The sequence below is a fragment of the Dermacentor silvarum genome, chromosome 5 (assembly GCF_013339745.2).
Source record: "Dermacentor silvarum isolate Dsil-2018 chromosome 5, BIME_Dsil_1.4, whole genome shotgun sequence".
In the NCBI taxonomy this organism is placed as follows: domain Eukaryota; kingdom Metazoa; phylum Arthropoda; class Arachnida; order Ixodida; family Ixodidae; genus Dermacentor; species Dermacentor silvarum.
The window spans coordinates 15,157,508-15,179,958 of record NC_051158.1 but is presented as its reverse complement, the minus strand read 5'-3'; the positions used below and the strand labels follow the sequence as shown (position 1 = coordinate 15,179,958).

At 47.4% G+C, this 22,451-nt stretch overlaps 1 protein-coding gene across 3 annotated transcripts in view; it reads right to left on the bottom strand.

Moving 5' to 3' along the window:
* LOC125945536 (uncharacterized) overlaps window positions 1-20,054 on the bottom strand; it is a 55,000-nt gene extending 34,946 nt beyond the window's left edge. For all 3 annotated transcript variants that reach the window (XM_049667399.1, XM_049667397.1, XM_049667398.1), the window contains exons 1-3: window positions 19,549-20,054; window positions 15,681-16,627; window positions 10,030-10,939 (exon numbers count right to left, since the gene is read on the bottom strand). In XM_049667399.1, the coding sequence (XP_049523356.1) occupies window positions 10,030-10,939; window positions 15,681-16,579 (1,809 nt within the window). In that variant the 5' untranslated portion in view covers window positions 16,580-16,627; window positions 19,549-20,054. The remainder of the gene's footprint in view (window positions 1-10,029; window positions 10,940-15,680; window positions 16,628-19,548) is intronic.
* Window positions 20,055-22,451: the final 2,397 nt, after the last annotated feature.

The window sequence follows — 22,451 nt, the reverse complement described above, 5'->3', positions numbered from 1 at the left end:
AATAAGAACAGCAAAAAACTACTCTTGCTCTCGGGCTGTTCACGACCACGCCGGGTAATGACTGCGCAGTTGTTTGGTGGATCGAGTCATTTTTGACTCTTGCTGGTCAAGTTTCCGTCGTTGCCGGCGCTTATAAAGGTGGATTGTAAATGTTTCTAACAATAATAAACTGTTTTCGTGCACACATTTTTATATTAATAAATATATGCTTTCCCGTCTGACTCCCGGTCGCCATGGCCATCAATTTGAAAGAACACTTTTCTTTCTCGTGTAGCAGCGCACCGCCAAGTGCACTCACTCAAAGTGCACTTAACTTTGTCCGTGTGGCACGGGTATTATATATGCTGCGTGCTCCAGGATATCCAGGATTTTGCAGGATATATTTTTGTTCCGTTTCGACGTTTTTCATTACTTTTGTTTTCTTGATGTTCAATACCATGGTGTGTAAAGAAGTGACGCATAAACCTCCTAAATATCCTCTGCACGCCGTACTTTCAGCTATGTCCAATAACAAAATACTCGCGGATCCCTCATTAAACTCTTTCTCCGGAGCACCCACTGATCCCAGCTGCGTGACATCACTCTCTCCGAGTGCCGAGGCCTTGTCAGCCTAGGTGGCGTTGACTCGGGCAACCGAGATACGAAGAGAGGCGGGCACTGTCACGCTTTAGCACATTGGCTTGTTCATCGCGGGAATGAGGCGAGGGAAGTCAAGGTTCAAATCGCACCATCGGACAAGTCGTACTTAAACGTCAGCTTCACTCAGTCAGTGGGTCTTTGGTCGGTCTCTCGCCGCGAACGCTAAGTAAGAGTCTAGCAGTGGTACCCATATATAACGATTAAGCTAATGTGTATTAACCCTAACCAGTGCCCATAACTCGTAACCAGTTTCGTTCTCGAAAGGGTTTCATAAATAAATAAAAAAGCAATACATATAAATATTCTTACTCCAACAAAAAATACACTATAGACTCCGCTTAAACTGAACTCGAAGGGGCAGAAATATTTGTTCCATTTATCCGCAGTTTCAATTAAGCGAGCGGCACAGAAATGAAAAATTGTATTATTCAAAAAGCATTACACTGTTTTGATATCGCTCAGGTAAATAAATATTTTACAGTGCTCTATTTTCATTGCTGCATAGCTTTTTTTTAACGCAAGGTTGCGTTCGTGCGCAAAATTACCTTTAAAAATTTTGCGCGTATCTTGCGTTCAAAATAGCATCTGGTCCGAAACAGTAATGCGCAATGCTACAGTTACTTAGAATAGAATCGTCAACAGAATCGTATTCTTCGCTACAAACTTTAGCCAATTTTCAACTCCCTCCTTAGAGTATGAAACAATGGCACCATCCGAGATCTCGTATTCCTGACGATTTCAACGAGGCAGAAGTGACAGCCCGAGTTAAAGATATTCCTTTCTTCCTCCTCCCTTCTCAGGGTTCATCACTTTCCTATAGCAACATCCTCATAAGAGAAACGCCGTCGCAAGTCGGCATCTTTATTTTGAGTTTACTTTCCCGCAACTGCTTGGCAGATTTAATTTTCTCCACTATTTGCAGCAACACCATTTGATATGTTGGTCGGACATTTCCTGTTCTGTACATTGATAAGGTAGGTGGAAGTTAAAGTTCCGCTTAAGCTACGTTTGCAAAAATATGTGCTCCATTTAGCGCAAGTGTGCTAACATTGTTGCATTTATGCAGATAACCATGTTACCAGTTTCGTTTATTCGATATAAATTCGGTTTATTCGATATATCATGCGACGGGGGCATCCTTTAGGCGAAGCTTCAGTGGTATTTGCGAGGAATGCTCCTCTTTAGCGCGCCCCTATGCAAGTAAAAAAAAAAACACACACACTCACGCAAACAGTCAATTTGGATGCATTTTCACGAGAAAACAGTCAACTTCAACTTGGGGCTCTCTAACGTGCGGATACCATGCATGACAAGTTGACAACAAAAGGATAACCATGATGGACTGGTGATGAAAAAAGGGTGATGCTATGACAACGAAGGTATGACAAGTATGTCATGATGACGATGTCAGACCACTATGGGATGGTGACGAAAGAGCAACAGCGATCATACGACCAAGACGGCATGACAATAATGGCAAGACTACGACCGCATGACGACGAGTGTGCACAACGACAATGCAGTGGCGACTGCAGAATAGTACCAAATGCATTACGATGTCGGCACGGTTACGAAGGTGTGGCGACGACTTCATCATGACCATTACCTGATGACGGCAGAACGACGACAAGGGCATGAGGACTAAATGATAATCGCATAACGACAAAAGCATGACAACAACGGATTGACGGCAATGAAATGGCAACATGGCAATGACTGAATGATGGCTACATGAACCAATGTGACGAAACTAAGACGTGAGAATGATGGCGAAGGCGTGTTTGTGTTAGAGGCCACGTCTGTCCTTATGTAGACCCGGGCTGCTTCGCTTTGCAGAATGTTTATCCGGTGCCGATTTTTACCACACCCGGGACCCGCCATTGTGCCATACAGCAGCCCGCAGACAACCGCCCCTAAGTGGGGGATAAGACAGCTTCGCTTTATCACACTGTAGCAAACAGCGACGGGGATTAGACCCGGACGTCTGACTCTGGTAGCAACTGAGCGACAACCTTGCAGAGACGGGGAGCAGCTGGATCTTGGTGGAGCATTGTCGGCGTTGATTTTCCCAAGGCGGCGTGTAGGGCAAGAAAGTGCGCTTGTCTGGCACTTGGAGGTTGAGACTCAGAGACGACCACCGAGGAGGCAACGACTAGAGGCTGCGGCAATGACGGGCGATGTGTCCAATGCCGGAACAACTAAAAGAGATGGGTCCATCATCCGCTGTGCGCCAGTCAGCTTGGTTGTGATGGAGTGGCGGAAAGCTTTGCGTCTGGGAGCGAGCGGCTGGAGAAATGTGGTAGGTGATTGTATGGCGGACCGAGCAGAGAGATGGAATGCCCAAACTCGCCATTTCCTCCCGAACGACTGCTTGTGTAAGTGAGGTAGCGGGCACGCTTTCCCGACAGCCGAACGAACTGGAGCTGGAGCCATGGCCTCAAGCTCACGGCGAACGATACGCGTTGTATCTTCCGGTACTGTCGGCTGAAAGAACCGCGGCCGGTCTCCGCACGAAGATGTCGGGGCAGTAATGGGCAATCTGTCGAAAGTTTGAGCGATGCGGTGGCCCTTCGCTTGTTCGAAGCGCCGGCACTCGTTTATAATTACATCCACAGTGGCATAATCCTTACACATCAGGATATTGAAGGCATCGTCTGCAATACCTTTTACTATGTGACCAATCTTGTCTGCCTCGGTCATGATGTTAGCAGCCTTGCGACAGAGGGCCAGCACATCCTGTATGTACACGACATAGGATTCTGTGGACGTCTGAGCGCGGCACACAAGTTTTTTTTTTTTTGCTGCCACCTGACGCCCGACAGGTCTGCCAAACAGGTCTCGAATTTTTTCTTTGCGGACATCCCTGCTCATTAGCTCAGCTTCATGTATATCGTACCATTGCTTCGCAGATCCTCTGAGATAAAATATCAGGTTTGCTAGCATCATTGTTGGATCCCACCTGTTGCTGTCACACACACTCGCTCATACATCGTAAGCCAGTCCTCGATGTCGGCATTGTCCGTGCCACAAATGTCCCCGGGTCCCGCGGATGAGTGAGGATGACCGTTAACATGGACTGCTGAGGCGTTGTTAGTTGTGTCGGTTGATTTGCCATTGTGGCAGCTGTTGCGTCCCAAATCGGCCGGGCGCATTCTTTGATTGTTTCCCATCGAGGCAGGCCCTTTCATGAGCGTTGCCCAGACGGCGACAGTGCCAGACACCGACGAGATGGGCAAACAAGCGCCCCAACTCGGCAGTGCCCATTCTTTGGGTGCTTCCTCCGATGCCACCCCTTTCATCAGCGTCGTCCAGACGGCGACAGTGCCCGACAGCGGCAGTGACGCCATGACAAAGAAGCTCGCTTAGAAGCGACCGACCACAACCGCCACCCTTCGTTAGACGCGGGGATTAGTGCAAAGGCAAGGCCATTCTCTGACCCTGGCAAGATGACTGTCAGAGGGCAAGAAACAGGTCACTGACTTTCGTGGAAGGAGTGTCAACCCCGTGTTTCCAGATTGCCTCGTCCTTGCTTCGAAGGTGCAACATTAGAGGCGGAGTTCAGCGAACAAGACAGCCCGTCTGATTGGCTGCATCAAGGTCTTCCGATTCCCTAGTCGGGTCAACTAGGGAAGACCGATGTTTTATAAGGAGACACCTTGCGTGCAGTGGTGTGTCCTGACATGTTCTGATATGTGCTCAGACATGTAGTGAGCTGAGACTTTCAAAGCGCTCCCCCATGGAGTGGGCTTCCATATTTGGAGCCACTGTAAATATGTAGAATAAAGCCTTTTTTCTCTCGCTCTTACTCCTGGACGTACTCATCCCTCTCGCTGAAGGATCACCGGCCTAAACGCTACCCGTTCCCAACAAACTGGCAGCAGCGGCGGGATAAATGCAAAACTCAATCTCCGACCCGCAGCACAGCAGGTAGATGACGTCCACTGCGAAGTTCCGTGATTGTACCCCGCACCTTCCATCAAAATGTTGCTGGAAGAAAGCAGGGCTACGAGTATACCATAATGTATATTTACAAGCGATCTATATAGCGTTCAGGCAACGGCCAGAGCCTTCGTCTTCCCCTAGTTCGTGTCACCTTCTTTCCCTGCACCATAACAATATTGACCCCAAGGCCAACAACGCCAAGGACAACGCACACAACACTCAACAATGCCCACAACTCGCATGAGCGGCTGAGCCAGCCGAGCGGCCTCTCAGCCGCATGCCGTCTAAGACGAAACCGGCAGACTTTCAAATTGAGGTGAGGGATAGGGAAAACGCCTTCGCTTGTTGCACGCAGTATTCGTTTACAAATACTGCATCAGCAAGCACAATTGCCACATTTTAGTTTATGCGATTTTATCATTTACATCTTTCAAAGGTCGTCCACTGTCAGGGTGGCGAGGCGAAATGCGAAGACAAAACTAGCAGTTTCGTTCCGGGAGTTGGCGCGTTCGCTCGATTGTTTTTTTAACAAGTGGGCCAATTTCAGAAAAATTCGTGGGGCCACAACATTCATATGGGGACGGATTACCAGCAAAGCTGTTTAGGCTGAATACATTATGGAATCATACTTTTTTTTTTCATACGGCACAACACTACGCCGACGCAAGCACCGATGCGGTCACCAAATATCCCATGCGTGTGCCGCAACCGCTGCTGCAGGCATGCCGGCACCTTCAACGCGCAGGGCGCTGTAACCACAAAAGCGCAGGCCACGTGCGCAGGCGCCTTCGCCACACTTACGCCTCCCCTCCAACCCGTCTCCATTGCTGCAGTGCCGTTGCCAGATTCTTTACCCCTCTTCCCTACCCGTCTCCATTCCTGTCCACGCGCCATGATACGGACGCAAGCCGGCCACGGTTGCGTGGTTCACGCGGTGGTATCACTGCGTATATGACGCCCCGCTCTTCCAGGATATCTCCAGCACTTGTTCTGGCTTCGTCCTTCAATTGGTTAATACAAAGTGCCATTCCAGAAAACTTAAGCAGATTTCAAAGAATGTAACGCTCGCTTTGATAATTATTATCGAATGTTTCTACCGAAAGATTCGTATTGACAGTTACATGTTAAACCCTCCGCTGAACGCCTAACTAGTGAAAAGCCCAGCCGGCTACGCCAAATTCCGGGTACACAGTAATCCACAAATAATGCTTGGACATCTATGGAAGTGTGGCGACGAGCGACCACGGAGACCGCGGTAAAGTTTCACGGCTCTCACGGGAGAGGACAGATCGACACCCGATCTCTTAGCGTAGCATTTTTAATCTCTCTCGGAACGCTAGCCTGTGCCGGTACGTGCCAGCCACTCGTGCCTCGTGTAGACGCGAGCGTCTACGTAATTATCATGCACTTGCCTTTTTCTCCAAGAAACTGAAGCCGGCACAGTCCCGCTACAGCGTGTTCGGCCGTGAATTACTCGCCGTTTACCTGGCTATCAGACATTTTCGACATTTCCTAGAAGGCTGTGCATTTACTGTCTTGACAGACCGTAAGCCCCTTGTGCACCCAGTGAACCGTTCGGCGTCCTGTTACTCGCCCCGCAAGAGTCGACACCTTTCCTACATCTCCGAGTTCACAACAACGTTCCGACACATCAAGGACACCGACAACGTTCCAGCTGACGTTCCGAGTCGTGTCAATGCCGTTTCCACGTTCACGTCGGAGCCTTTCATCATCGATGTCGACTCACTCACCAGTCAACAGTGTGACGACACCGAACTTCGTACACTCCGGAATTCGTCAACATCCCTGAAATTGGAGGACGTCGTTGCGACTCCAGATGGTACATCCGTCGTCTGCGACACTTCTACAGACACACCTAGACCATACATTCCGGCATCCCTTCGCAGACGTCTATTCGAAACTGTGCACAACCTGTCGCATCCTGGCATACGCGCAACACAGAAGCTTCTTTCCAGTCGTTTCGTTTGGCCTCGGCTAAATGCAAAAGTTCGCGATTGGGTTCGCTGCCGTTTGTCGTGCCAACGCTCGAAGATCCAGCGTCACTCCATTCCGCCTGCCAAGTCTTTTCTTCCACCGAATGCTCGTTTTGACACCGTACACCTGGACATCGTTGGCCCTCTCGCACCTTCGAAAGGTTACTGCTACCTGCTCACATGCATCGACCGCTATACACGGTGGCCAGAAGCTACACCTATATCTGACATCTCAGCGCCCACTGTTGCAGCAGCTTTCGTGTCCATTTGGGCTGCGGATGGTAAGCAGTTGAGCGATAACGTGTCGTTCCGAGTAGTTTGAGTAGCTCGTTGAAGAGTGCCGAGTCAAACTGCCGACTGCGATCGACGATTATTGTGGATGGGCAGCTGAACCTTGCAATCCATGTGCGCCAGTCTCCCGTCTTCTTAGGCACCATGTGAAGTGGTGATGCCCAATTACTGGAGGAAGGGCGGATGATGCAAAGTTGCAGCATGTGTTCGAACTCCACACGAGCGATCTTGAATTTCACCAGGAACAAACGCCGGGGTCGGAAAAAGACTGGTGGGCCGGAGGTGACGATGTGATGGCAGACGTCATGTTTCACCGGTTACGTCTAGTCCGGAAGGTGCGTCAAGGTGGGAAACTCGCGTAGGAGCGCGGCGAAAGGTTCGTCCAACATTGCAGAAATAGGTGCGATCGGCGATGTGTCTGATGATGAGACGCCGGGAACGGATAGCTGGGTCACGGAGTAGATGAGACGGCGTCGTTGAACATCGACAAGGAGTCCGTAGTTGTGCAAGAAGTCTGCTCCAATTACTGCACGACGGACGTCTGCCAAACCAGGAAAATCCATCAGAACGCTCGTCGAAGGCCAAGGTTTAGCATGACTGAGCGTGACAAGAAAACTGGAATCCTGATGCCTTTGACAGCTTGCAAAAACGACACAGGTGTCCCTTTTCGGTCGAAGTGGTGGGCGGGGAGAATACTGGCGTCAGCTCCTGTGTCGACTAGGAACCGTTGTCCCATAACTCTGTCCGTCACGTAGAAAAGGCGACTTGTGTTTTGGGCCGGACCACTCATTGCCGTTAGAGGTCGGCCAGCCTGCTTCCCTGCCAAGCGCAGAGACGCCGACAGTGACGAGCGTCGTTTCCAAAACGGCGGTGGTATAGTAGCAAACACCAGACGTTGTAGGTGATGTTTCATTGCGTGTGCCCGTACGCCTTAATTTACTGGAACTACGGCTGCGTGGGCGTCGAGATGACGTGCGGCGATGTTCTGCTGCACAGATGATGCATTCCAGGGGCTGACACAAGGAGTCAAGGAGATTGCGCTGCTGAAGAGCAGGGAAAGGTTTGCAGGGTTGTATTGTCACCAGGAGACGATGTTGTGGCTGCGATGGTTGGGGTGACTACTTCCATGACTTTGTCGGCCAAAGAGGCAAGTCCGGTTAGATCCATGGTAGAGGCCGTCGCCAGAACCATCCGCACGCCAGCCGGGAGTCATTGCTAAAACAATTCACGCAACAGCGTGTCGTCGATGGATCGCCGCGTTGTCTCCGAGCAGCCGCCTCATTCGGCGAAGAAGCTGACTAGGGCATCAGTCGCCGAGTTTTTCAGGAGACAGAAGCTGCTGGATGCGAGAACACTGAAGCTGCTGTGCGCTGTAGCAGGGCTGCCTTGAGATTGCCGTAGGCGGCGGCAGACAATGGGGCGTTCAACAAATCTGCTACGTTGCCAATGGCGGCGGGCGAGAGCGCTTTAACGGCGCGAAGAAACTTTGGGGCTTGAGAGCGGACACCAGCAACTTGAAATTGCAATTCGGCCCGAAGAAACCACACCGAAGCATGCCGGTCCCAGTACTATGGGAGGCGGACGGCGATGGCCAAACAGGAGGGCTCACCGCATTCGTTGGAAGGGTTCTGGCCTTCAGCTCTCCTAACGTTGGTCTGGTCCATGGTCATCTCTACCACAAGAGGGTATGGCAGTATCACGTCCACGTCACCAAACTGCAGTGCGGAAGCCTTTGCAGCCGTGCTACTCCAGGCCATATTGTGTTCTCGAGCGTCGTCCGACGACTTTTGTCGTGAACGTCAACGGCCGATTCAGACACAATTGCCCTGGAACGTCTCAAACCGGCCTACATTGAAGCACCCGCGCCATCAGCCCCACCAATGTGCGACGCAACCCTGCTGCATCCATCGACGCCGCCTCCGTACGCGACACCCAAGACCAACGCCAAGACAAAGCCGCGGCACGTGGACTTTTCGTCGTTCCTCGAACTTTCCTCCTCTCTAGGAGGGGAGGGGGGGCTCTGTAGTGGCAGCAGCATCGGCGTCGCATGTAGACGCTCGCGTCCACACGAGGCACGAGCGGCTGGCATGCACCGGCACAGGCTAGGGTTCCGAGAGATTAAAAATGCTACGCTAGGAGATCGGGTGTCGGTCTGTCCTCTCCTGCGAGAGCCGTGAAACTTTACCGCGGTCTACGTGGTCGCTCGTCGCCACAGAAGTTTCTTCTGGACATTGTGAATATCTATAGGATGGCCCATAAATATCCAGATTACGAATAATACACGGGCCCGCTACTGCAAAAAAAAAAAATAATAATAATAAAAGAAAAAAAAAAGCATCCATGTTGTAGGCACGTTGCACAAAGGAAGCCGAGTGGACACATACTAGCCATGAATAGATATTGCCATCTCGTAATATGCGCTGTAAATCCACTACCAAGACGAAACTTTATCAATTCTCCTTAATGTGCAAGAATGGTATGGAGTCTTCATTGGCAGAACGTACACTACATAAAACATTTCTATAACCCTGCTTTTTTGCAGAGTATTGAACGTTACATTCGCAGTAGACGCAGTGCGACATGTGGAACGGGCAGAATGCCCACACAGGGGGATCAGATACAAGCGCGTGCACACATGAAGCCCACGCCCGCGACGAGGAAATGCAGTGTACTCGTTCTTCTGGAGCTCCTGCCAGTCACAGGTAACAGATTAAACTAACAAACGTTTTGAAAGTAAATTGTATCTTAAAATAGGCAGAGCAGATGTACACACATGCAATGCAGACACGATGCTGCAGACATGGTAGCTTTAGATAAATCGATCATTTGAACAAACGAGTAAACGTAATTTTTTCATATGGAAACTGAAAAAGGAAGCCTGTGGGAGGATAACTATTTATGTATGGGCCGAAAAAGGTATTTTTGTCATGTTGTTACATTAGAGGTGATGTGATGAAATCTACAGGTCGTCTCCTTTTTAAGCCACAGCGACATAATTTAGACGTCCCGGATTTCTCTGGCTAAAACGTACCTGCCTGTTACATCTAACAGATGCCGGTTTTGGACTTCTATATTAGGACCTAATTCGTACATCACCGAGACATTTGCGATTTTCTGGGTACATGGGCCAAAGAAGGCTTCGCTTCAAAAACCTGGATCATACCTGTATGGCCGCCAGAACGATATTGCCGAATTTGGCCGCTTCCTTCAGTCTCCGAGCCATAGCGTACCCAAGCTTATACCCTCTGATGTCGTAACCGCAGGCCGGCACTATGTGGACTTGAATAAGGTTTCGATTTCGATTCTTGCGAAGGCCCTCCGCGAACTCTTTCAAACAGTTATTGCCCAGCGCCGGCAGTCCATGGATGCTTATTCTGGTGAGTTTCGGGTTGGATGCCAGAGCACGAAACAATCCACTTAGAATATATTCACGCTGACCGTCACTCTCTGTGAGCCACCAACTGTGCATGTCCAACTCAATGTCCGTATGCGCGGACCGGCGCCGTATGCATGCCGCCAAGTCGTCGAACGTGGATCGACAGAACCAGTCGCAGGTCATTCTAAGCGAGATCGGGTGAATGACACGACTGAGAGCGTCCAACGCTGCGCCTACACTCATGAAGTGGGGTAACTCTTCTGGGATTTGGCCAGTCAAGGTTACACCTGTAATTTCGGGGCAATCCAGAAGGGAGTTCACGTCCTGGTAGATGTAGTATTGGTCCTCAACGACGACTCGATCGCTCAGTCCGAGCTCCCGGATCATTTTGCACATTACGTCGAGCCTACCTGTCATCGGCAAATGATGGACGACCACAGATCGCAGGGTGGCGTTGTCGGCGACTGCTTCAAAGAAAGCGCGGCACTCTGTTTCGCCAAAGCACCACAGGTCGATGCGGAGCTCGTTCAGTTTCGAGTTCTTTCGCAGAGCTGCGAGCCACGGTTCCATGCACTGAGCGGCGTCATTGGGTGGTGCAGTTTGCTCCCGGTGGCAGTTGGACCTGCTAGACAGCCAGAGGCGTCGCAAGCTGGGACTGAGGGAGACCAATTTTGCGTACCTGGCCGTGTCACTTGTGCTGGAAAAACAAATGCATGAATGAGATACGCAAGCTGAGTATTCAAACACGCATCCCTGCCCTTAACCTTAGCATGGAAATAGAGAAATACCAGCCACTATCGCTTGCATAACTGACCTGCTGGCACAAGTTGTGCTTAGTAATAGGCCACCGGCTATCTGTTACCTGAGATATACGCTTCTTTGTCTTTAAAGAGAAGCTGCGCCACTGTAATGAAGAGAAGCAGACTACGTATGTGCTACTGGGTGTGTGTCACTGGGGGGTTTGGCCCCTTCTTGGCCAATCCTCCATTGTGAGCACGTTCTACTGCGGCACAAGAGGTACGGAATCTATCAATGTCGTTCGATACGTGTAGTACTTTTCTGTGCATATACCTGTCATCACCATTCTTCCCTTGACAAGTATCATACACCCCCTTCGTCTTTGTGATATCACAGCGCATGTGTCTCACACGGTGCATCCACTTGATGTGGAGCTTGGGAACAATGTAGAAGCCCAAAACTGAATATTGTGCGACAATAAAGTCATGACCTTCGTGGCTCCAGGCTCGAGCCCTTGAGACCCCTGTCATCACAGCTAATCGCTTGATGCCTATGCTGCTGGCTTTGTGCCTATAAGCGTACGGCTTACATTTCTAGGAGCTAATAGCAGCGCTGCTGTCTTTTTTTTTTTTTTTTGCCCCCACCCCCCCTCCAGAAAAAAAAAATTCGGTGTGCCGATGCTTTCACTTCTCTTTTCTTTATCAATGCGAAAGGATTATATGCCACATTACGCAAAAATCCGGCGGCGGCGGCGTCACCACCGAGCAGTGGTACCAAAAATGGCCGACGGCACAAAGAGTAAAAACACGTTAAAAATGCTCAGATTGACGTCAAATTTCTCAGGAAGGTTCCTGTAAGCAAAGTAAATCAATGGCATGAATGGCATTGAAAAGAAAATTTGGTGAATTTCGGTCTAGGGGGAATCGGAGCACGCTAGCCCCTCATCACCGCGGCTCTACGGTTCTGGTTGACTAAAGGTGTGCCTAGTGTGCGTCTCATTGCACACGTTACGCCGAAGGCTGCGGCCTAGTGCGTGCGTCATTGGGCACGTGACGGTACAGCCATGGGGAGGAGGTGGCACTGCTGAGTCGTACTTCGCGTTACGAACGATGGAACATGTTTTATTAGAATGTCACGATATCTACCAGTTAAGGATCCTATGGCCTCCTTGAAGCCCTTGGGTTCAGAGATCATCATCATCAGCCTATATGTCCACTGCAGGACGAAGGCCTCTCCCTGCAATCTCCAATTACCCCTGTCTTGCGCTAGCTGATTAGAACGGGCGCCTGCAAATTTCCTAAATTCATCACGCCACCTAGTTTTCTGCCGTCCTCGACTGTGCTTCCCTTTTCTTGGAATCGATTCTGTTACTCTTAACGGTCCACCGGTTATCCATCGCACGCATTACATGGCCTGCCCAGCATCATTTTTTCCTCTTGATGTCAACTAGAATATCAGCTGTCCTCGTTTGCTGATCGACACTGATCTCTTCATGTTTCTTAAGGTTAGGGCTAACGTTTTTCGTTCCATCACTTTGTGCGGTCCGTAACTTGTTTTCGAGCTTCTTTGTTATCCTCCTCTGCCCCATATGTTAGCACCGGTAGAATGTGATGATTTTACACTTTTCCTTTCCACAACAGTGGTAAGCTCCCAGTCAGGATTTGGTAATGCCTGCTGTATGCACTCCAACCCAATTTTATTCTTCTGTAAATTTCCTTCTCATGATCAGGGTCCCCTGTGAGTAATTGGCCTAGATAAACGTACTCCTTTAGAGACTCTAGAGGCTGACTGGCGGTCCTGAATTCTTGTTCCCTTGCCAGGCTATTGAATATTATCTTCGTCTCCTGCATATTAATATTCAACCCCACTCTTACACTTTCTCGTTTAAGGTCTTCAATCATTTGTTGTAATTCATCCCCATTGTTGCTGAATAGGATAATGTCATCTGAAAATCAAAGGTTGCAGAGATATTCGCCGTTGATCCTCACTCCTAAGCCTTCCCAGTCTAAGAGCTTGAATACTTCTTCTAAGCATGCAGTGAATAGCATTGGAGAGATTGTGTCTCCAAGTCTGACCCCTTTCTTGATAGGTATCTTTCTACTTTTCTTGTGGAGAACCAAGGTTGCTGTGCAATCCTTGTAGATATTTGCCAGGATATTCACGTATGCCTCATGTACTCCTTGATAACGCAATGCCTCTATGACTGCTAGTATTTCTATTGAATCAAATGCATTTTCATAATATATGAAAGCCATAGAGATGTTGATTGTACTCCGCAGATTTCTCGATTACGTGATTGATGACATGGATATGATCCAACGTGGAATATCCCTTCCTGAAGCCAGCCTGTTCGCTTGGTTGACTGAAGTCAAGTGTTGCCCTGATTCTAGTGGAAATTATCTTGGTGAATATTTTATACAATACTGAAAGCAAGCCAATGGGTCTATAATTCTTCAATTCTTTAACGTCTCCCTTCTAATGGACGAGTATAATGTTAGCGTTCTTCCAGCTCTCCGGTAAACTTGAAGTCGTGAGGCATTGCGTATAAAGGGTCGCTAGTTTTTCAAGCATAATATCTCCTCCATCTTTGATTAAATTGACTGTTGTTCCAGCTTCTCCGGCAACTTTTCCCCTGGTTATGTCTTGCAAGGCCCTTCTAACCTCATCGCTAGTTATACAAGGAGCCTCTGTATCTTGTTCAGGTAACTGTTCAGGTCAGTATAGAATTCTTCCACTACTTTTACTATGTCATCGAAATTGCTGATATTACCCAGCTTGTCTTTCAGTGCATACATCTTGCCTTGTCCTATGCCAGTTTTCTTTACACTGATTTCATACTGCGTCCATATTTTACTGCTTCCTCAATCTTTCCCACGTTAGAATTTCGAATATCTCTTACTTTCTTCTTTTTGATCAGTTTTGACACTTCAGTGAATTCTATCTGATCTATCGAGTGTGCCACTTTAATGGTTCAGAGATCGCACGGGGAAAGTAAATAATTCTACAATACAGATTAGTAAGAGGGAATTGGAGGTTTGGTGGCAGAAAAGTAGGAAGACCACAAACAATGGACACGTACAAAAACAGAATTCCTCATAATAGTTGAAAACGTTTGATGCTGGTAATTGTTTGTATTTCCCCAAAAATATAATTAGGACATTCGGAAAAATAGGAACAAGGGATTGGTCGCACAATCCCCACTCCCCCGTTGCAAAGGGGATGCTCATAGCATCCATCCATTTATCTATCTATCCTCGCGGTTCTATAAACGTTGCTTTGCGGGTTAGCGAGCGCCTTGAGACACATGGCGCGTTTTAACGCGAACGCCTTATATTCCTCATGGAGCGAAAAGTCCGGCGTGTGGAGTTAACATCCAATGGCAAGAAAACCCAGGTCACCAAGTGATGACGTCACGATTCCAGCGCTGAACCTGCTGCGGCTCGCACTACGAAATCCCACGGTAAACAGCCATGGCGTCCGACGGACACCATGTCCGATACCCTCAAAACAGACTTGGCCCCCTCCCAAAATTGGTTTAAGGTGGAATAAAGTATATTAAGGTAAACTGAATTGGATGAAGGTCGACTAAAGTGAATTAATGTTGATTACGGTGAATTAAGGCTGGTAAAAATTAGAGCAAGATGGATTAAGGTGGATTAGGGTAGAGTTTTAAGGTGATAACTTACAGAAGTCCATTGTGCTTTCGCATATAGCGAGCCATAAGCGCGTAACGCCGAATAATCGTCAACTTATCATTGTTCCTGGGCTCTGCATTACACTCACAACAAACGAATGGTGCAACTAAATTTTGCTCTTACATTTAGAGCGTCCACAGAATGTCTCGACAATGACACACAGCTTTTTCCAAGATCGTATCCAGATAGTGCCCTTAAACCTGGCAGCACTCGGCATCAAGAAAACATGGCCATAGAAAGAGGGCTGAGTTCAAATGTTTTTTTCTCTCTCTCTCTCTCTCTCAAAATAAGTGAGATTAGAGGAATGTCACGTTATCAATTGCTTCTTTTTTAATTGTTCCTTTACACTTTCTTGCCACATTGCAAAGGTCACAGAATAATTATGAAAAACTTTCCCGAAAAGCACCATGTCATGTGGACATGGTGCTATAGGCGAGGAAACCTAAACTGAATGTACCATTAAACCGGTGCTGACTACTTGGCGTTATAACTGGTTTTGCTATTAATGCAGAAGAAGCAGAAGCTCTAGTTCGTCTTTTCTTGCATTGCCATAAAAAGGTTGAAAAAAAAAATGCTACTGCAACTTTTACAAAACTGCCATTTTCGAACAACTTTTCTTTCCCTAAATGGTTTAGAGCTATTCACGAAAGTCACTTAGACGATATTGCCCCGTTTTCTCTTCGCCTGTGAGGAACCTCATGTTGCAAAACCTCTCACGTGTAGTATAGCAAGGCCCTGAAAAGTTTCGGGCAACACGTGAAAATCTCGTGATACTGAGCAAGTCATACACAACAACGATATGCCATATCTATTTATTGAGCCGGAGTGTGGATGAACGCGATGCCCCGCAACGCGATGGATACCATTAGCCGTATTAGGAGTACGGCTAATGGTGGCCATCATCCTTGACATCACAAACACGAAAAATTCAGAACTGATTACGAAGGAACAAAACGATGCATACGTCGGAGTGTCGCAAATAAGTGGAGTGTTTGAATTACTTACTTCTCTGGGAACGTTTTCACGAAGTCAAATGTCAGTTCCTCCAGAGTTGCCATCCTGCATATTGCATCGATCTGGATCTGAATTGCCTCTTCCATGAGAGAGTGATTCTCATTTTCGCTTGCTTTTATCCTGTACGTGAGCTTCTTAAGCGTGCCGTCTGGCTTGGCGAGGTAGGCGGCAAATTCTCTACTGCAGAAACCAATAACACATATACCGACGGTGAGATCGGCAATGGTTTTGTTTCGCCAAAGCTCGCGGATGAATGTACGGGCCTCGGATAAATGCAAAAGCACGTGACCAATGTCGAGGGTGGTGAGGTCGCGCGTGTGCAGTGTGACCATACGGCCGTGGACCGGACACGTCGATTCGCTTGTTCTATTCCAGTCTGGATTCGTGAAGATCAGCTGGTCGGCCAGGTGGAGAATGTAGACAAGTTTGGCATTGTCAAAGTAGGTCTCGTCAAGGTCCTTCGCAAAGACAGTCACACTTCTTACAGTGCCTTTACGTTCAAGCGCCTCGAGCAGCGAAGGACGCTGCACAACGAACCGGGTCAAGTCCACGGCGGTGATGCAGTGGTGCTCCGAGAGCACGTCTTCGGCGAGTTCCATCGCTTGTCTTTGGCGGCGGTGTGGCATTTGATTGCACTCAGAGCACAGGCACTCGAGTGTCTCAGCGACTGCTAGTCGGGCGTCGCCGCTGCTTCTGCCGCGGATGTCTTCCCGTAGCTCCAGGCCAGCGTGAATAAGAATCTCGTTGATGTCACGTCGGTGCTGCAGAAGCAGACATCTGCGGCCATCATTCTTGGTGCATTCGGGGTACAGGTAACGGCGGCGCCTTCTAGCACCATCGCTGCCACGTCTGACATCAAGTGTGTGTACAGCAGACGACGTGCCCCACATGATGCGTCGGCCCGCTGAGCCAGTCCTTCAGCCTTGTGGTGTGCAATTCTGCGAAAGGAGAGAGTAATCGTGTGCAACTTTTAGGGGGGCATGACCCAATCATTTCGCAATGCAGCTCGTATTCTAACGGTGTTCCTTCTACGTGAAAAGACCACACTACGCATTGCGAGTGAACCTCGCAGTTTTAAAATTTTCCAAACCCGTTTTTTTTTGTCATTTACTCATGGCTGCTTAGTATGGTTTGGCCCATTAAGCGACCTCTCTAGACCACACCGTCATTTTATGTGATCTAGACTCGCCAGAACAAGCTTAAAAGGCTATTATGACAATGATCAGTACAGCGTAATGACATGAAGGAGCGTGCGGAAAAAGCTGTCATTTTGACAGCTTGACAAAGCCGCAGGCCTCAGCGTTCACGGCACTGACTTAGGCACAACCAGCCTATAACGTTTCAGAAATCATACAAAATTTACACAAATTACAGAAATAACAAGTTATGTACAAAAGAAAGGAAATAACCTTATATCGTCTCAAAGGAATACATAAAATACGATCACATATTCCCATACACACAAATATTTGTCTTGGCGTAGAGCAAGAACGAAAACAAAGCAAACATACTGTTGCCCAAAACAAGAAAAAAATAAAAATAAAAAAAGCACCAGACCAACAACATTTGCTTAGACAAAAAAAAAAAAAGAAAGAAAGGCTTTCAAAGAACTGTCTCTAGCTTAAGTTGAAGCAACTACGAATAGCTTTAAAGGTCGTGTTCTCCAATTGAATCGCTTCGCTGTTTAATCCATTTAGCAATCTTGATAGGTCATTTCGAAGCGTTTGTTGTCCATATGTTCTTACTGTTGGTACTTTCCAGTATTCATTTTTGCATGTTGCATATATAGTGGTATTCTTATGTAACTTGGCAAGTTGCTTAAGAAAACCCGATCCAGTTTTCAACTTATTTATATGCTCTACACAGTCGGTAAACGTATATTGTTGCGATTGGCATAACGTTATATGTTACAAAAAAAAAAAAAAAAAACTCATGGGTATGAAAGTAACTAGAGACATGTTCAATTATACGTGAGAACTTTTTTTGCAAGAAATGAATGTTGTGCAGATTTTCTTGAGTGGTAGCAGCCCAAGCTAAATAGCAATATTTAAGGCGAGATTGAAACAAACTTAAAAATAAGCATCCGGACTGTGTGGCAGTATATGGTGATTGCGATGAACAATACCAATTACCTGCGACAGTTTTACTGCTAAACTGTCGATATGTGTATCCCAGGATAAGGTTCCTCGAAAGACACCCAATGTTTTAAAGCTGGGCACGATAGCGACAGGCAAATTTAGTATGATTTTATTAACAACCACGTTTTTATTTTTACTACCAAATATCATAGCTTTCGTTTTGCTTGTATTTAACCTAAAACCATTTTGGCATGCCCATTTGTCTAAACTATGTTGGGTTGAGTTGTCTTCAATTAATCGACCAAATTTCCTATTAATGAACATGTATGGGTTAACTAAGGGTTCAAGTCAAGTAAACCACCCCTGAATAGAAAAAAAAAATGTATCTTGTGCTTACTTCATGGTGGAAAACCTTTTGCATACGGCATGTTACATTCATAAGTGTGAAATAAAATAAAAAGTGCTAAAAAGCACGGAGAAGATAGAACAGCACAGGTGCTCACTAAAGCTAATGCAGTTCAGGAAAAAGTGAAAAAGTTCGTGGTCAGCACACGCATGCACACAAACGTCATCAGGAAAATGCTCAAAATAAAAATACAACTAAGCAACTTGTTTATCTGGACTAATCAGGACCTCGTCAATTGTAGCCTTGCCATTTCATCATTCCTCAAGTTGGCACTAACGCAATCGCCACCCTTTGACTTGAGCAAAAAAGCCTCCAGGTTCGCCAAATTTGTTCTTTCGCGATGAAAATGATTGCTACTGTCCTCCACAATGGATACACGTTTCTTAATTGAAAGGTCACAGTAGGCGAATAAAGAGTAAGTAAATGCACTCATTATTTGTGCCAATTTCAACAGTACAAATTGTGGAAATTAATTGTTTATTTACGAACTTCGTGTACGCGTGTCACGAGCGGTTGCCAAGTAATTTTTAAAGGAAAAATAACTCGAGCGTTACTTCCATAGCTAAAGCTGCTACATATTTCATTGCTAGAGAGGCCATGCGATTCACGTAAATACATAGGATTTTCTTTCTTCTCGGTTCTGTTATGCAAGAAGTATAGGATACACCACGTGGTAGGGGATTTTATTTCATATCACGGACCAACTCACCCAAGAACACATTAATTAGCATCTTCACTGGAAGCCTCGTATTGCATCACTCGGTAAAAAAAAATACACAAAGCTTGCTTATTCTTTACGAATGCCATTATTACACTGACACTGCCACTCTGAGACCAACTTACTTTGGCACATTACGTAGACATTTATCGTACTATATTCCGTCCTGGTGTCACACTTCTGCATCACATGCGGAACCGGTAGTACTTCTTCAGAGAGATCACTGCAATTTATTATGTTTTCCTATTATATTGCTAAAACAAGATTTCTGCGTAGAAGTCTATATATCGCCTTTTCATTTGCGACTCACTTTATGACAAGTTTTCACAGAAGCATATCCAATAACTAGTAAGTAGCAGTAACCAGAAGTACCATAACCATCTGCTAACCAAAACTTTTTCACCATTGAAGCACCATTATCACGCACTAGTATTATTTTCATTCGTTACTTCTTTGTATGCTTACTTTTCAATTATATAGCCATTTTCTAGGTTTGTCGTAGTTATCAGGAACAACCCGCCTGTTGCTTTTTGAATGTGCGTTTATGTATACATACATGTATATGTAAATAAACACGACAAATTATAAAATCTTGAATAGTTTCTTTTACCGTAATCGTAAATTCGAACGATGCAAAACAATACATGGCCAACTCACCCCTCAACGCAGTGCGAGTAGGCACGCCGCCGCTGAGCGCCGCACGCGCAGTCGTACGGTTTTCCCGTTACTCTCGGAGGCGACACTGTGTGCTGCTCAAAACAAATATGCGCCGATACTACTCAAGTAGGGCACAAAGGGAAAAGGGGCGAGACACTACCCTTCTCTCCATCTGCCTAACTAGTAGCTGTGAGGGGAGGACATTGGGAACGGAAAGGGGGAGCACGTGCAGTGAAGGAACTGTCTCAGCGAGGACACAATCGCACAGCGCTAGGGAAGGGGAGTTGAAAGGGGGAAGGCAGCAGAAGCAGCCCGATGGACGCGCTTGGTAGAACGCTCCCTAACGTCAACGGTGATGCAGCGGGCGTCAACGAAGACGAGGAGGGCGCGGAGAAGAACCTCGCCCTTGGTTTTGCAGCCCGCGAGGTCAGAATTTCTTCCAGCTTTGAGGGGAGTAGATCCAGCTCGCGGTAGGACGTGACCAAAGCGGCCCTTGCGGGGGAAGAAAGCTGGGCAATCGCAAAAAAAAGATGGGGCAGGGTCTCCAGCGCGCCGCAGTCTGCGCAGTTGGGAGAAGGGGCCCCGCGGAGGCGACGTTCTCTCTCGCACGCTCTCTCCACGGCCGCCTGGATCGACGCGCAGCGCGCGCCAATCCAGGCGGCCGTGCTCCCTCTCTCTCTCCTGGTGAGCCCAGTCTCCGGTAGATGGCGAGGCGGGTGGTACGATCCTAAAACCCCTTGATGTTAGAAAGTAGCGACACGCTTTGATCTACTCCGCAACACCCTCGCCGGCGCGGTCAACCTCCTCTTTTTCTCCCCCTCTTTCGCGGAGGCAGCGCATCCGCCACGCTGAATGGCTGCGGCGCTCGAGACTACCCCGTCAGGTGACCCTGACGTCACGAAAACGGCGCGAAACTCGCTTTCGCGCGCCTTTAGTTTCTCCCGCTCGCTATGAGCAGTCCAAGTGGTGGTCGCCCTGCCGCTCCGAACGTGTGTTTCCCAAGTTTTTCCATCCTTTCGTAGGAATCTGAGATTCGTTCTCCCTGAAAATGCCTTGCTGCTGCGCGTTTCAATGCAGCAGCAGGCCAGAGAAAGGGCAAGCCTTATTTTATATCCCCCGAGGTGAACGGAATGTCGTGCGTCGGAAGCAGTGGCTCCATAACATCGGGAGAAGGGATTTCGCCCCCTTCTAAGCACGCCGTTCTTTGCGAGGTGAATGTTGCAGCTTTCCTCATATTTGTGGATGAAGTTGCATGGAGATTTTAATGCTCTTCGCATAGCCGGACTCTTCGTTCAGTTTAATACAGAGCACCGATAACTGTGCATAAACTTTTTTTTAAGTGAGTCGGCTGAAATTTTCGTTGACTCTTCGAGCCGTGACAAAGCTTTGTGTTTTCGCGCGTGCGTTAGTTTTCAAATGTATGTAATTTGTGAGTTAATGCCTGTAACTCATATTTTGTAGTTGTGTGCGTGTGTGCGCGCGTGTTTGTGTATGTGCGTGCGTGTGATCCTTGCGCCTGATACTTGTGAAGCCAAGGAACTATTTTACTCTTATTGCGTGCTTATTGTATCTTTGCAAAGTTTGAATACTGCGAGCATTTTTTTCTTTATGTACTTTATATTGCGAAGGCATGAACCGCAATATATAGGTAGATAAGCAGTAGGGTTTTCACTTGGGCTTGTTTTGCGCGCAATGATACACGGTCTTAAAGGTAGATAAGCGGTATTATGTATTATGTATTATTCGCGCATGCTCATTAAGTACAAGCCACGCGCTTCTGATAATCTCCCTCAATTCTGATAAACTTGACATCTTGAAGTCTAAGTTAATTATCAAGTGCCAGTCTTAGCAGTTTCCGTGTAAGCAATCAGCCTCTTTTTTTTTTTTTTTTTTTTTTTTTTTTTTTTTGAGAGAGAGAGACTGAGGTTACTCCCAGAGGTGATGGAATGTAATTTCTCGTCGTTTCATAGTGACGGAATACAGGCGCGTGTGTGAATGTTGAATGTTTCGCTAACACTGCACGTATTTCGCACAGTGGCATTGGTACAAAGGCTTTTGGCCCACTCAATTTGGCGAATTCACTTTAAGTAAACTATCACATTTCTTCTTGGTTACCTTCTCTGAGCCTTTTAAGAGCGAAGATTGTGAACCAAATTCTCGTTTATACTCTACGCTGCTTATATTGTATGCACCCAATACACCTCCGCGTTACGGACAACCCAAGTGGCGACGTAGAGGTAAACAGCTCAGCCACTGCTTGGTACTCATTTTTTCGGAGCCGCTTGTATTTATCAAAGCGTCCACAAAAAAAAAAAAAAAAAAAAAAAAAAAATGTCACGACGTTCTATCGGAAACGTACTTTCGTCATGACAGTTTCACAAGGGATAAATTCCCATATACAGCGCTTCAAAGGGCCGAATAAACAAGCGCGCGCATTGATTCTAATACCAAAGGATGCCATTGTATTCCTTACATAAATCAATGTAATTAATGCTTTCAGCGCGGTGTAAGCGCGTTCGCGACTTGCCAATTCTTAAAAGGCGAATTGGTAAAACGATGACTGGTAAGATAATTCGTCACGCGGCTGAAATATGGCACTGCGTCCATCCATGATTGCACGCATGTTCTCAACGGGCCGCCTAGCAGCAGCGCATTACGCTGCACCATGGAGGAACGAGAAGCATTCTTTCTCCATTTACTCCATCCATGCGCTGCGCTAACGACCGGTCGTGGATGCGCTTCGGCTATAGTGTTCTAGAATACGGTTGAGTGGGACGAGCGGCTGGGGCGGCGCATACTTTGCAGTGAGGAGCCCGACGTGGAAAAATACTGTGGCGGCGCTGCGATAGAAGTGGATTGGGCCGCATCAAGATCGCGCTGTTGGAAACTGCTGGTGATACTGC